Source organism: Mixophyes fleayi, chromosome 9 (genome assembly GCF_038048845.1).
Source record: "Mixophyes fleayi isolate aMixFle1 chromosome 9, aMixFle1.hap1, whole genome shotgun sequence".
NCBI lineage: Eukaryota > Metazoa > Chordata > Amphibia > Anura > Limnodynastidae > Mixophyes > Mixophyes fleayi.
The window spans coordinates 51,261,027-51,276,754 of record NC_134410.1 but is presented as its reverse complement, the minus strand read 5'-3'; the positions used below and the strand labels follow the sequence as shown (position 1 = coordinate 51,276,754).

At 42.2% G+C, this 15,728-nt stretch overlaps 1 protein-coding gene across 1 annotated transcript in view; it reads left to right on the top strand.

The window, feature by feature from the left end:
• Window positions 1–15,728, top strand: part of COL4A5 (collagen type IV alpha 5 chain) — a 144,317-nt gene that overhangs the window by 54,227 nt on the left and 74,362 nt on the right. Inside the window, exons 14-19 of the mRNA XM_075184344.1 lie at window positions 4,998–5,051; window positions 9,993–10,049; window positions 10,331–10,375; window positions 10,465–10,518; window positions 13,056–13,097; window positions 15,595–15,724. Of these exons, the coding sequence (XP_075040445.1) occupies window positions 4,998–5,051; window positions 9,993–10,049; window positions 10,331–10,375; window positions 10,465–10,518; window positions 13,056–13,097; window positions 15,595–15,724 (382 nt within the window). The remainder of the gene's footprint in view (window positions 1–4,997; window positions 5,052–9,992; window positions 10,050–10,330; window positions 10,376–10,464; window positions 10,519–13,055; window positions 13,098–15,594; window positions 15,725–15,728) is intronic.

Below are 15,728 nucleotides of genomic sequence, written 5' to 3'. Positions count from 1 at the left end.
AAGGTTGAATCACAGCTCAAATCCATATTTGCGGCTGCGGGTTCTGCCTTTAGACCCACATTTGCCTCGGCCTGGGTGGCTAGAGCCATGGAGGCATGGGCAGACCAGCTAGCTGAGGCCTTACAGGACTCCGAATTTCTTCCCCTAGCCTTACACCTAAAGAAGGCTTCGGGGTATATTTATGAAGCAGCCCAGAACTCAGCGGCAGTCTCCTCTTCCATTCAGGCGGCCTCCATTTCAGCCAGAAGGACGCTTTGGTTGAAATCCTGGGAAGGTGATGCGGAATCGAAAAGGTCCGTTGAAATTATCCCCTTCTCGGCTGCAGGTTTGTTCGACCCGGAATTAGATACCCTTATTTCCCAGGCCACGGGGGGCAAGAGCACGTCCTTGCCAGTCTATGCTAGCAGGAGCCACGCCCCGAGGGGTAGCTCCTTTCGTCAGCCCTTTCGTGGGGCCTCTCCCCATAGGGGACAGCCCTTTAGAGGCAGGCAATCCAATTCTAGAGGCTCCTCTACCAGAGGGAGGTCCTCGTTTGCATCCAAACGCCAGGCCCCTAAATCTCAGGAGAAGCCTGCGTCCTGACGACCACCCTGTATTGCAGGGGGTGCCTGTGGGGGGACGTCTGTCTCTGTTTTACGAACAGTGGGCAGCGTCTTCCCAAGATCCTTGGATTCGGGGAATTATTTCAGAGGGGTACAAAATAGACCTTTCAGGCCCGGCTCCACGCCGTTACTTCCAGGCCCCTCTTTCCCGAAATCCAGTAAAAAGACAGGCTATACAGGATTGTGTAGCTTCTCTTCTAGCTCAGAGGGTCATCGCCAAGGTTCCAGATTGCCAGATAGGAACAGGGTTTTATTCCAACCTATTCCTAGTCCCGAAGCCGGACGGCTCCTTTCGCCCTATTTTAAATCTAAAGGGCCTCAATGTTCACTTAAGGGTGGACAAGTTCGGATGGAATCTCTAAGGTCAGTGATAAACGGCCTAGAGAAAGATCAGTTCATAGCGTCCATAGATATAAGGACGCGTATCTCCATATTCCCATTTGGATCCACCATCAGTCCCTTCTCAGATTTTCGGTGGGATCAGTTCACTATCAGTTTCGGGCCCTCCCCTTTGGCCTATCAACAGCGCCAAGGGTCTTCACAAAGATTATGTCAGTGATGGCAGCATGTCTTCACCTGCAGGGTGTTCAGGTCGTTCCTTATTTGGACGACCTGCTAATCAAGGCTTCCTCAGAGAGTTGCCTAAGCTATCACCTATCCCTCACCCAAGCGGTTCTCGAGGGCCACGGATGGCTGATAGATTTAAGGAAATCCCAGTTGGTTCCGTGTCAGCGCATGGTGTTCCTGGGACTCATCATGGACACCAGCAAACAAAGGATATTTCTCCCAGTAGAGAAGATCACCTCTATTCAGAAGGTAACCTCCCAGGTTCTGTCTTCTCCCAGATCCTCAATGCTCTTGTGCATGAGGCTACTGGGAAAGATGGTGGCCTCCTTCGAGACCATTCCCTTCGGTCGAGCTCATTCTCGATGTTTCCAGTGGGACCTATTGTCAAAGTGGTCAGGTTCACACCTATGCCTAGATCTTCAAAAGATTTCTCTATCCAAGAGGACGAGAACATCTCTTCAGTGGTGGATGTGCCAGGATCACTTGAATGTGGGCAGATCCTTCGCACCTTGGTCGTGGATCATAGCCACGACGGACGCCAGCCTCAAAGGTTGGGGGGCGGTGGTCCTGCACCTCCGGCTCCAGGGATGTTGGTCGGTTCAGGAGTCGGCTCTCCCAATAAATGTATTGGAATTGAAGGCCATTCTTCTAGCCCTTCAGGGAGCACAATCTCTTCTTCAGGGCCACCCAGTCCGTATCCAGTCCGACAATGCCACAGCCGTGGCATATGTCAACAGACAAGGAGGAACCAAGAGCGCAGCGGCGATGGATATCGCAGCCCAAATATTGGTTTGGGCAGAGCTATATGTTCCGGCAATATCGGCAGTTTTCATTCCAGGAATAGAAAACTGGGAGGCGGACTATCTAAGTCGAAACCAGATGATGCCGGGGGAGTGGTCACTTCACCCGGAAGTCTTCCAATCTCTGGTTCACAGGTGGGGTCTTCCAGACATAGACCTCATGGCTTCCAGACACAACAAAAAGGTCCACAGGTTCTGCGCAAGGGTAAGAGATCCCCTAGCGGCGGCAGTGGACGTCCTGACGATGTCATGGGAATTCAGGATGGGATATCTGTTTCCTCCGATCCCCATGCTTCCTCGCGTCCTCAGACGAGTTCGACAGGGTTCCCTACCAGTAATTCTGGTAGCCCCCTTCTGGCCACGGCGTGTGGTTCGCAGAAATAATATCTATGGTGGAAGGTCCGGGATTCCACCTTCCGTATCGTCACGACCTTCTTCTTCAAGGTCCATTCCATCACCAGAATTTACATCATCTCAATTTAACGGCATGGCTGTTGAAGCCAGCCTTTGGAGGACTAGAGGGTTTTCTTCCAGTGTAATTCAAACGTTGATGCGAGCTAGGAAACCAGTGTCATCTCGCATCTATCACCGGATTTGGAAGGCATATATTAGATGGTGTGAAAGTAGGACATACCACTCGTCCTCCTTTCGCCTCCCTCGCTTGTTAGCTTTCCTTCAGCATGGCTTAGAAGCAGGCCTTAGATTAGGCTCCTTAAAGGTTCAGGTTTCAGCCCTTTCGATATTTTTCCATACGAAGTTGGCTGACTTACCAGACATTAGGACTTTTTTCCAAGGAGTTCTCCATATACAGCCTCCTTATGTCCCTCCTACAGCTCCATGGGATCTCAATCTGGTTCTGGACATGCTCAAGGGACCCCCCTTCGAGCCTTTGAACAAGGCGGATTTGAAGTGTTTGACCTGGAAGGTCCTTTTTCTTCTGGCTATTGCCTCTGCTCGCAGAGTTTCTGAATTAGGAGCTCTGTCCTGTAGGGAACCATATTTGGTTTTCCACGAGGACAGAGCGGTGTTAAGAACTCTCCCTTCTTTCGTACCAAAAGTAGTGTCGGCTTTTCATCTCAACCAGGAAATTGTAGTTCCGGTTTTCTCATCTTCTTCCCATACGGATCAGCAATCGATGGAAAAGTTAGATGTGGTTAGGGCTCTCCCCATTTATGTTAAGAGAACTTTCCAGATTAGACGTACAGACTCTATTTGTCCTTTATGACGCTAATAAGAGAGGCTGGCCAGCCTCAAAACAATCCATCGCCAGATGGATTACGTCTACCATCAGGCAAGCTTATATTAATGCTAACCGTGCTGTGCCGGAGAGACTTACGGCCCATTCCACCAGATCGGTGGGGGCCTCGTGGGCAGCAAGGAATGGAGCTTCTGCGGACCAGCTTTGCAGGGCAGCCACCTGGTCCTCTGTCCACACCTTTACCAAATTTTACCAGTTTAATATATTTGCCTCTGCGGATGCAAATTTTGCTCGTAGTGCTTTACGAGCAGGGCTTTCAGAGTAGTCCCACCCTTAGGGGGCTGCTTTAGAACGTCCCCATGGTAAGCAGTGTCCCCCAGACCGGATGAAGGACAAAAGAGGATTTATGTACTTACGTTAAATCCGTTTCTCTGATTCCGTCTGGGGGACACTGCGATCCCTCCCTTCTGTTTTCTTCTGTGTGTTCTTGTGTGACTGCCTTTTTTTTATCTTGGGCTTGTTAAAACTAACTGGACAGGAAGAGACAGGGGGTTTGTAGAGGGGATGGGTTTGCCAGCAGTACTAAATTAACTAGTTAGGTGCCAACTCCCAAGCTCCCCTCCACAACCCATGGTAAGCAGTGTCCCCCAGACGGAATCAGAGAAACGGATTTAACGTAAGTACATAAATCCTCTTATTTAGTGGTGTTTCCCCAGTATTGCGAAGTACCACAACAAAAGGCCCAATATAATCCTAATAAAGACAAACCCAATGTCCCCTCACTCTAATCATTAATGCAAGACATACATAAGGCCGAACAGAGCTGTATTTAGTAGAATACAGTGATGCTTTCACACTTTCCAAAATGCACATTCCCAGTGAGAGCCACAATTCCATTTCATCTCCATTTTCTACCTATAATCCTCTTGATTTTAACTCAGACAAGTTTGGCCTCTCTAACTCCTATCTCTACTTCCTCTTTTTCGTAATGTTTCCTTTGTTCTAGTTGTGTCTTCTTATGTTGTTGCTCTCTGTAGAGTTTCTTGTATTTATTTTTACTGATTCTATTGTTTCTCTTGTCCCTTATTTATTTCTGTTTAATTTATATTGCTTTTCCCGGTCAGTTACAAACAGCAGGATATGGCCATCTATGAATACACTAGACAGACAAACAGGCACATTTGTGCACACTGAAAGGCTCTATACTTTTTAACTTTAATAAATTAGCTTTTTTGACTTGGAATATGGTATAAGAAACATACTGAAAAACCCACCTTTTTCTTAAAGCCTTCCAGTCTCCCACTTAACTTCCTACCTTATCTTCTGCCTCTCCCCCTTCATTCCCCTTCCCTGCCTCCGTTCCCCCTACTCTCCCTCTCTCCACTGCGTCTCTCTGTCTGTCCACCCCACCCCTTACTCTAACTCTGCTCTCCAGCTTCTTAGCCCTCCTCCTCGAGGACCCTCCACCCCCCGTCCCCTCTCGCTCCCACCTCCCCTATCTGTGGGTCTCCCTCTCATCCGCGCCCTCCCTCTTGGGCTCCGTCATTTGCGGACCTTCCCCTCTCCCCTCCCCTGCCCTCTCTAGCTGTGCTTTGAGCTTACTGAGTTACTGTGCTTACTGTTTACTGTACTGTGCTGTCTCACCTCATATTGTAATTTGTTTGTCCCTGTACGGCGCTACGGACATCTAGTGGCACCCTAAAAATAAAAATTAATAATAATAATACTGAGAAATCTATGTTTGTTAATATATATTCGCCTAGGTATCATTTTACTGCATCCTCTTTTCCTTAATAATATTAAGTTGTCATCATTTATGTTTTTTGCTAGGGCTCAAAAGGTGATCAAGGATTTAATGGGCAGCCTGGGCCACAGGGTCCTCCGGTGAGTGTAAAAGTCTCTATATTGTCAATTTGTGAGTGCTTATCATAGACATATAGGGCCTCATTCATTACCACATGCAAAAAGAACATAATGTACAGGATTTTTTTACAAATGCATGTGCATCAGATATACACATGTCCGTATTCAGCCTAGAGTGGATATGGAGATACGTCTGTTGATGAATACGGGTCTAGGTCCACTCTGCAATATTAGACAGGACACTGCAGGATACGTCCAATACATATGTGGAATATAAAGTCCCAAAAGAATGTACAGGAAAAAATGAAAACTAGTTAATGTCACCGGTTAATAATATAGTCATTAATGACAAAACATTTTATTTATTTATTTTCCGTTAAATACATTTATTAGGATGTAATTAATGTCCATTGTACATAAAATACATTTTTATAGTTACTCCTGATTGCAAACACATGTTCTAGCATGCACACTCAGCCATCATCACTAGTAAACGTCACCTAGACTAGATCTGTAGCTGGTGTAAGTGATACGACTGAAAATCACATACCTTTGAGATGCCCAAAGCTTGAATCGGACACTGCTGCATGTGCTGAATCTTGGTACGCAGTTACTGTACATTGACTACGTGCATCCGCATATTCCTCTTACAGTTCCGCCCCTGAAATCATAGTCTGTAGTAAGTTACCCTTGTGCTGCAATGAATTTGAACGTTGCTGCATTTTCTGACGTATGGTCCGGTTCTGGACATACGCAGAGTAATTTTGCACATTATATGCAATGTATCGCCAGTTATGCTCTTTTGGTCTTGAAAGAAGACCAAAAGAGCCGTCAACTGACCTTTAAGTGAAAGGCACAAACTAGCATCCGGCCCATCCTGCAAGAACATAAGCAACCTGGGTCACCGTAAAGAAGAAGTAGGGTACCCCCTCTTTTCACATCAGGCAATATATGTACTCCAGTTATATATTTTAGCTGAACCCAGTTTGCGAGTCCGCAGCATGGTTTGCACCACGCGCTCAGACATACCCTTGGTTCGAAGGTCCATGGCTTCAACAGCCACACCGTTAAAGCCAGACATTCTAAACTGAGATGATAAACCGGTCCTTGACTTAACAGGTCTGGTCTCAACGGCAAATGCCACAACCGATTGCCCCCACCCCCTGCCATGGAGAGTACGTCGGTGTACCAAGCTCTCCGAATTCAATCTGGTGCCACCAGAATGACCAGAACCCCCTCTCTCTTCCCCTTTTTTTAAGAGTCTTTGAAGCATAGATACCTGTGGGAACAGGTAAACTAAGCGGAACCACCAAGGAACGGACATGGCGTCTATTGAGTCAGACATAGGACCTATGGCCAGGGATCTATGTGAAACAAGAAGACTTTTATTGCATTTTATCTTTTTGGGACTGATAATTGTTGACACATATAACGATCCTATAATCCTTGTGTGTCTATTACCCTCCCTTTTTGCGCCCATCCTTCACAACTTATTTTGATATCTGTTACTATTGGAGATCATAGGCAAATCTCCTTGTAAGGTAGTGGCTGCATCCATATCCCTTCCCCCACCCTTCTTTGCGCTTGCCAACCATTATATCCATCTCCACAGTCTGATGGACTATTGTCTCAGGAATCTCCAGTACTTGGCGCACAGCACGTATCAAAACCTTTGCACTGTGACAATTAGGAGGAACTTCCTCCACAAAAGAAAAGTTCTCCACATCAGAATCAACCACCACTTCACCCTCTTCCTGGGAAGAACTCCCCCTATCTGACATGTTACACAAATATGGGACAAAACACACTGAAAAAAAAAACACAGTGAAAAAGACAAGCAGCACACAATCAAGGCGCAGACATTGAGCCTGCTATATAGTCAAAGAGCCCCAACAGTCTAAGGGACAAACCACTGAGAAAAAAAACACACAATCCATTGCCTTAAAAGACAATGGGCAGACAAGGGAGAAGCTGGAACTCCAAAATGGCTGCCTATTCTGGTGTCTGCACACGAGGAGTGAGAGACCACCAAGGAGAGTGTTCAGGGAGAGGGAATAAGCACCTCCCCCAGGGCCCAGCACTGGATTGGTAGCCGTACAGCAGGACAGCCTTCTCCACCAATCCAGTGCCTAGCAGGGGCTAGGCACTGGGGCTAGGCCACTACTCTATACAGGGGCTAGGCCACTACTCTATAGCCCAATGTCACGGGTGTCCCCCAATAGGAGGATAGAGAAAGGTACATTTTCAGCACTTTGTATTATTTCACGGATGTGACTTGAGCATAGAAATGATACAAAACAGATTGTCAGTTTATTGATACATATGATAGTTTTTGAAGATTATGAAGGTAACAGAGTTTCTCACATTGTCTGGTTCGAGAGTTGTTGTATTTTCTAGTATAAATGTTACACAAGGTGAAAACAACATGTTCCAGTTGTTAAAATATATAGTCTGCTATAACAATATCTGGAGTCTGCTGATTTGTAGTTGTGAAATTTGTTAATTTATTTTATAAATACATTTAATATAGTAAGATTATAAAGCAGACCTATCATCTGCATACAGCTGCACATTTATCAGATATTTGAACAGACGCCGTATCAATAGAGTATAGTTTTTTTTGCTATATCCAGCACCAGATAGCATGTGTTAAAAGAATTTGGGGGGTATTCAATTGTTAGCGTTAATGGAAAAAAGACGAGCGCTCAAAAAATCTTAGCGTTAATACGTTAATTACTCGCGGAATTTCAGATCGCTGCTCCCTGAGCGGCGAGCTGAAATTCCGCGAGTAAACTACCGTATTAACGCTTTTCTCGCGCAATATTACCGTATAAACGGTAATATTTTTTGAGCGCTCGTTTTTTTCCGTTAACGCTAACAATTGAATACCCCCCTTTATGTGTAATGGAAAAACTGTTAAAATAACTTATAGATAAGCAACACGGATTATATGTCAAACAATTTTTTAACCATTTGCTAAACTGCAATTGCAGCATGTTTAATCACACTGCGCTGGAAACAGGATGTCACATGATCATTAAAATACTGCGGTCTATCTAAGCACTGTGTTCCCCAATGCAGAAGCATTGAGGTTGCAGAGAAAGCTGTGAAGAGGCCTATACAATGTCACTGGCCCTTTCTCTTTGAGGGGTTGGCAATACAAGGGCATGAAAGGCACAACCTGTCTTCCCTGCCTCTCAGTTGCAACAGATCACTGTTAACAGTGCCAGTTAGCATTAGGTCAATGTCAGAAGCGCGCTCACGTTATTGAGGGCTAGGGTACACATGGATCAAGTCGTTCCTGTGCCTATGTGGCTCCCAGTGCATATAAAGTTAAAAAAGGAAATGAAATGTAAAAACAGGTATAAAATATATCAAATAATAAAATGTGGAAAAAATAAATAAACTTGGAAAACTAAATAAATAGACCTTACCAATCATCCAACTTCCATCCCAACCCATGAAGACCCATTCTGTGTGACACATATTTCATGGGTGTTATGAACTCATCTGTGTTGCACAAATGTTACACAAAGTCTATGTTTCCCCAAACTCATCAAATATTATATTCTCACTGCTCTCCAACACTTTTCTCCGTCCATCCCTGTCCATTAATTAAAGATTCCCACTCACTCTTTCTCTCTCACCATGTAAAGGTGGTTGAAAAAATAACTTTATTACAGAATGGACAGAGCCTCAGGAACGGCTTATAGCAGCCCCAATGGCTCTGGGAAGAGGGCTAGGTGGCCATGCAGATTTAATTCACTGCAGCTTTTCATATGTTCCTAACTACAACTCCCAGAATGCATTTCAAGTCATCAGTATTTAGAAAACATTCTGGGAGTTGCAGTCCTTCGTCTTTAATTCAAACAAAATCTTGATCTATTAAATGGAATGTTCATGTTAAGGTTCGCAGACTGAATAGATTGCAACATGTAACCAGGGTCTCTGCACTCGCCAGCTATTCACCAGAGCCAGTACTGGGCCGGCTAGACAGTGTGATATGAACACAGCAATAAAAACCTTTCACACACTTAGGTGTCACAGCTGTTCACTGTCATTAAATAGTTCACTGTGTATGCCCTTCATCACCTTCACCATACCTTGAATAATACAACCAACTTATATAAAATAAAGACACGGAGACTTGAGTAAAGTGGCACTAAAGTATTTTATTATAACCTAATTAAACCGGGTGGCGGAGAAAGAGCACTGCTGATCAGCTCCAGCGATACCCAACCAAGCGTGGACATGGCAATATAGCCTTAAGTCCACCCACTTCTCTCATAACCCCACTGCTTGGCCGGCCCTAACCTGGCGTCAGAGTAAACTGCACTCACCTCACTACTCACTCCCCCTCCCTCACTGAGCCAGGCGAGGCCCCTCCCCACTGAAGGCACAATAGTTACCGATTGCCTCGTAAGGAGACATATACCTGTGACCAATCACGATAGAGCCGTATATATCAGCCGCTGATCACAGTGCCTTCCTCCCCAACTACTACTTATAAGCCCTAATGACAGGTTTTTGTACCAAACAACCATTAGCCCTTAAAACTTTACTTAAAAATGGCGTGGGTGGGCGGGATTTTGCCAGCCGAGTGACACAGACCAGGAAATGCATCAACTATACAAAGCCACAAGACCCTCCCCTCAACCTTATTGGTCGGGTCTAACTCACAAGTTAACTCCTTCAGGTAAGTGCAAGCTCGAATGCAACACTGTCACTATTTAATTGCGTTCGTCTATAGGGGACTCTCTTGTAATTACTGGAATAAAGCACATAATGAAACTTGAGGGAGTAATATGACTTGCCAGAAGACATTGTATTGTAAGAAACAAGACTTGTCACATCTCACACTGTACTGAATCAACATTAAAAACATATATAAGTATATAACTGAGTACCTATTGAACATATAATAATTCAATTTCTATTTAAAATGTAATTTTATCTCTTCAGGGTCCATCTGGAGGTGCAAAGGGATATAAAGGGGAGGCAGGAGATCCAGGAAAATTAGTAAGTTGTGTCCACCCTTTATGTATAGTTGATAAAATATGTACATACTGGTGGGGAAGACGCGATAGGGTTTATCACGCTATTTATTGTGCATCTTTTGTTGTAACTTTTTCATCCCTTTGTATATTGATCTTTGGATTTTGGTGAAAAAGAAAGTGTTGAAAAGGAAGATGAATGTCCGCCAGTGGTGCGGTGTGATGAGTCTGGTCTTGACAGTGGAGTAGTTAAGGGCTTGTTCTGATGCATGTTCCCACTCTCTGTGTTCTCCTTGTTTCTGATAGGGAAAGCCCGGCAAGGAAGGGAGGAGCGGGATCCCTGGTTCTGAGGTTAGTATTCTTTTATACCCAAGTCATTTACATCTCTACAACAAAGGAGAAAACTATAATAACAGTGATACAATGTATCTTTTACACAGGGTGCTCCCGGTGATCGTGGTTTTCAAGGCAGTCCTGGCAGAGATGGCGAGAAGGTGAATAATGTTTGAATGGATGATCTATTTAAGAAGCATGTTCCTGCCAGTGTACTGTGGATTTCCTTTTACTATTGGCAACAAGGAAAACCTTTGCTATTTTCTCTCTTTCATTGGTAGCATAGCTTTCCTTGGTTTCATATTTCTTATTATATTCTCCAAACGGTGTTAATTTTCCCTTTTCCATTAATTGCTCTTCCATTCATCTAAATCTCTTGTCTGCTGAGTCACACACTGTCACATAGGACACAATAGTCCCCTCTTCTAGATACTCTCCCAGCATGAGATGCTCTAAGACACACTCCCTATCTCATCTGCTCCGTGTCTCTTCAAAGACCTCAGTCATTAGCAATGCTGTAGAAAAGTACATAGACAGACAATGGATATTTTTGGAATGCGCAAGTGATAATATAGTTGTATAACAGCTTTAAACTTTATCCTAATCAATAAATTGATGAATTGTTGTGCACCTGATATATATAAACATATATATATATATATATATATATATATATATATATATACATACATGTGTGTATGTATATATATATATATATATATATATATATCTATATATCTATAAAATAAAAGCCTAGCGGCGTGTGTTAGTCTGTGTGTGGGGAAAAAAAAAACAAGCTGCAGCGCCACCTGCTGGGTGGAGTTATACACTGACCTACTAAATTATTAGTGTGTGTGGGGGAAAAAACTCAGAAAGGGCTGAAATTTGGTATACTGACATTATTGACAAAAAAATTAGAATAGTGAAGTCAGTTAACTTCCATCATCCCCCCTTCCCCCCGTGGGAGGGGTAGTAAAGGCTAAATTTACGAGTTGAGGGGTCAAACTCATTTTCGTGAGGTAATTTCACCTCATGAACACACATGTGTAGAGGTGTGCGTTAGTGTGTTAGTGTGTGTGTGTGTGTGTGTGGAAAAAACTATTTTCTCAGAAAGGACTCATCCAATTGACCTGAAATTTGGTATACTGACATTATTTGACAAAAAAATTAGAATAGTGAAGTCAGTTAACTTCCATCATCCCCCCCTTCCCCCCGTGGGAGAGGTAGTAAAGGCTAAATTTACGAGTTGAGGGGTCAAACTCATTTTCGTGAGGTAATTTTACCTCATGAACACACATTAAAAAGGGCGCTTGCGTCGGGAAGTAACGCTCTTACCCTGAGGAGGCCTGGGCTAGGCCCAAATGCATGACGAGCACCTTTTTTAAGATCTTAAGTAGCCTGATTTGACTAGAATGCATGAGCATCATGCACGGGTTAACTTGTATATAAACATATATATATATATATATATATATATATATATATATATATATAAATATATATAAAAACACACACACATGTATGTATGTATATATATATATATATATATATATATATATATATATATATAGTGGCACAGGTTAGCACAACACAGTTTTAGTTACCCTAGATTATGCTGTGCATAATCCTGCCCCATAAGGCAACTTTATCGATCTGGAATAGTTGTATGGAATTAGAATGATACATTTTATTACCACTTTGAGCATGTTTGATTGCAGGATATAAAGACTTTTTCGATTTTTATTTCAGTAATCTTATCACTGTTATCTACAGATCAAGTTTATTATTCAGGCCTTTACTTGATTATAATATAATCTTTAGTCAGGACCAAGGGGTATATTTACTAAACTGTGGGTTTTAAAATGTGGAGATGTTGCCTATAGCAACCAATCAGATTCTAGCTGTCATTTTGTAGAATGTACTAAGTACATGATAACTAGAATTCGATTGGTTGCTATAAGCAACATCTCCACTTTTTCAAACCTGCAGTTTAGTAAATATTCCCCCAAGTCTGATTAAGTAAGGTCACTTCCCTGGACCATATTTAGATGACTGAATTTATATCCCTAGGTTACCCTATTACCACCCTCTACACAGCTAACACAAAACAACAATCCTGTGACCAACATAGTTGTGTGACTGAGCATACAGCCCACAAAATACTTTGTAACCTTTGCATTCTAGCTGAACAAATATTCAGTATGATGTAGCACTTACCCTTGTGTATCTAACCATTGTCCCATAGATTGTAAGCTTGTGAGCAGGGCCCTCTTACCTCTCTGTATGTATGTATTACCCAGTATTGTTTTATTACTGTTTGTTCCCAATTGTAAAGCGCTACGGAATCTGCTGGCGCTATATAAATAAATGTTGATGATGATATCCCTGCAGCCTAAGGTTTTCCAGGCTTTCCCGTAAATTTACTGAGACAAGAAGGGGTTAATTTCTGCATTAACTATATGTAAAATACGATTTGCTGTGACTGACATGAGTTCACTTTGTTTTTTAACATCAATATATTTTATCACAATTTTTCAAACATTGGGAGGCACAGAAAGCAAAAAGGGAGAGGGACAAATAAAGAAGAAAGGGAAGAGGGTACCCAGTATAACAGCCATAACATCAGTTTTAACAAATCTCTCTTTCGTGGACTTACTCTTTTTGTGTTTATAAAGTTCTGTGTTTAATTTGCTTTCAGGGTCAAAAAGGTGATCGTGGATTCCCCGGACCTCCTGGAGAAGTAAGCTGTTTTTTCCTAAACATAGTCTTATAAATATATACATATTAGGGGGTAATTGTATCAAGCTGAGAGTTTTCCGGCAGGTTTGAAAGGCGGACATGTTGCCTATAGCGGCAAATCAGATTCCAGCTGTCATTTTGTAGAATGTACTAAATAAATGATAGCTAGAATCTGATCAAACCCGACCGAAAACTCTCAGCTTGATACATTTACCCCTAGGAGTCATGCTGGAGTAGATATATTAGACAGCATATTAATAAAATCTACAGACATAAGATTATTTTCAAATGGCCAGTTAACATGGCACTCAACTTTTTTTTTTAAATGGTAGAAGACCAATCTAAATGTGAGAAGGCAGATCATAATTATAGATCAAAGAGGTGAGATAACTAGTGGAGGGATATTGCAGCCAAATGGACCATAGCTTTAAGAATTCCTTTGAGGAGCCCCTATTTATATATGTATTTTTTGTAAAGGAAGGGCAAGATATCTCCAGAGGTGGGGGGAGGATTTTTCCATTTTTCAATAAGAAATTGGAATGAGTCTTACTAAATCTTTCGCTAGATGCACCTCTGGCTGTTTGGATTAGACAAGCACAAAGTGAACTGTACCATCTCCCCCAGATCTGTTATATAAGGGTACACAACCAAATGTAGTGGACAAATCTGTGTTTCATTGATGTTAATTTTTGCCTCTGATATTACTTTTGGCACACATTTATTATACCTTAAGTTATTAAATTTCATATAAACAATAGTTTGAAACAGATTAAAATGATTTTCCATCATAAGAATGATTTGTCCCCTTTAGCCGTGGCAGCATATGGGCCAGTGGATGTAGTTAGAAGCAGAGAAGTGTGGACGTATGGGAGTCTTGTCCTGTAGTTTGTCCTGTAGACAACCCTGGACTCTTCAGCTGTGTACTAAACTTCCACACTACCAAAGCTGTAGAATCACAGGTCGCCTACCTCTGCTCCATAGGGAGGGTCAGCAATGATGTCTGATGTTCTTGCTTTAGGTTTTTAACTTTGGGCATAGAGCTTTGTGGACATAAAACTGACAACTACCCAATTTTGTACCATTTATTAGCATGGTGTTGCAAATCCAAACTCCATTGGAGACTAATTCAACTGTCTTTTAATTGGTGGACATTATCATGTAAATTGTAGCTTTTAAGAACCCAGAACAAAACTAAAATGTAAGTTTTTGACTGAGATTTTATTTAAAGCTGTGATAAACAAAGTCTTATTTAACTGGGGTGCAGCATTCCCCTCGATCTAACAGGTCCCCTGCAGGCTACTGTGGTCAAGCACTGCTCTACTCTTCTACCACTGAACACACAGCGAAGATCCCCTTAATGTAAATGGACAGTTCATGTTGAGGAGCATTGACAACACCGCTGTGTGTTTTAAACAGACCCACCTTAGTGGAATACAGAGTAGAATGGACCACAGCAGGTTTGGTGGTTTCTGTCAGATTAGGGGAAAGCTACATTCCAGGTAAGTCAATCTTTGTTGTTTATCATCACATAGTGAATTTCACCCAAACCCTATTTTAAGTTTTGAGCGGAGTTCTTCTTTCAGTAAGGTGTTGTTATCTATTTCCTAATAATTTTCAAAAATGTTTATGTTTGTGTTTCTACATGCAGTTATTGTATGTTATATTTTCTTACTCAAACTAAATGGCGTGTTGAATTTCACTGTGCTGTAAATATAGGTACCTGTATTTAGTCAACAGTGTTCTCTATAGCTTAAAATCTTGGGTGAAAAGAACAAGAGACATAATCAGGTGAGACAGTGCACAATTGTAGAGACATAGAAGATGTATATACAGTCACAGTCAATTAAACATTATTATTTATTTGACTACAGAAAAAGCAGAGATATATGTATATAACTAAAAGTTCTCCGTTTTATGCTTAGTGAGAAGTTAGGATTCCTGGGTATATATTTACTAAACTGCAGGTTTTAAAAAGTGGAGATGTTGTCTATAGCAACCAATCAGATTATAGTTATCATTTATTTAGTACACTCTACAAAATGACAGCTATAATCTGGTTGGTTGCTATAGACATCTCCACTTTTTCAAACCCGCAGTTTATGAAATATACTAAACTAGGATTTATTAGGATTTGTTAGGATTCATTGCTGATGCATTCTTAGCTTCTGTTATGTGTTGTTGTTGTTGTTGTTGTTGTTGTGGTTAAGATTTTTCTCTTTAGATAATTTCATTGTATAATGAAATATGCATGGAACTGTAATACAAACTATTATTGAGCATAGACTGGTTTGTGTTTGCTAGTAACAAAATGGACAGTTTCAGTCCCTGTTGTCTAAGTGCCTATATACATTTCCAAATTTGCAAATTGAAAAGGCGCCCTCCATAGTCTACAAAAGAATTGGGAGATAAAGAAGGTGTCATGTTCTATAGCTTAGAGGGTCTCTAAATGTACTCTACAGACAGGTAAAGGACATAATCCATTATTTACATATTTACAGGTGATTGGAGGAGGCCCCTCAGTTACCGTAGGACCAAAAGGAAACATTGGTCCCCCAGGATTAACCGGAATCAAAGGAGAGCGTGGATATTCAGGACTAGAGGGTCCTCCTGGCCTACCAGGACCACCAGGTGA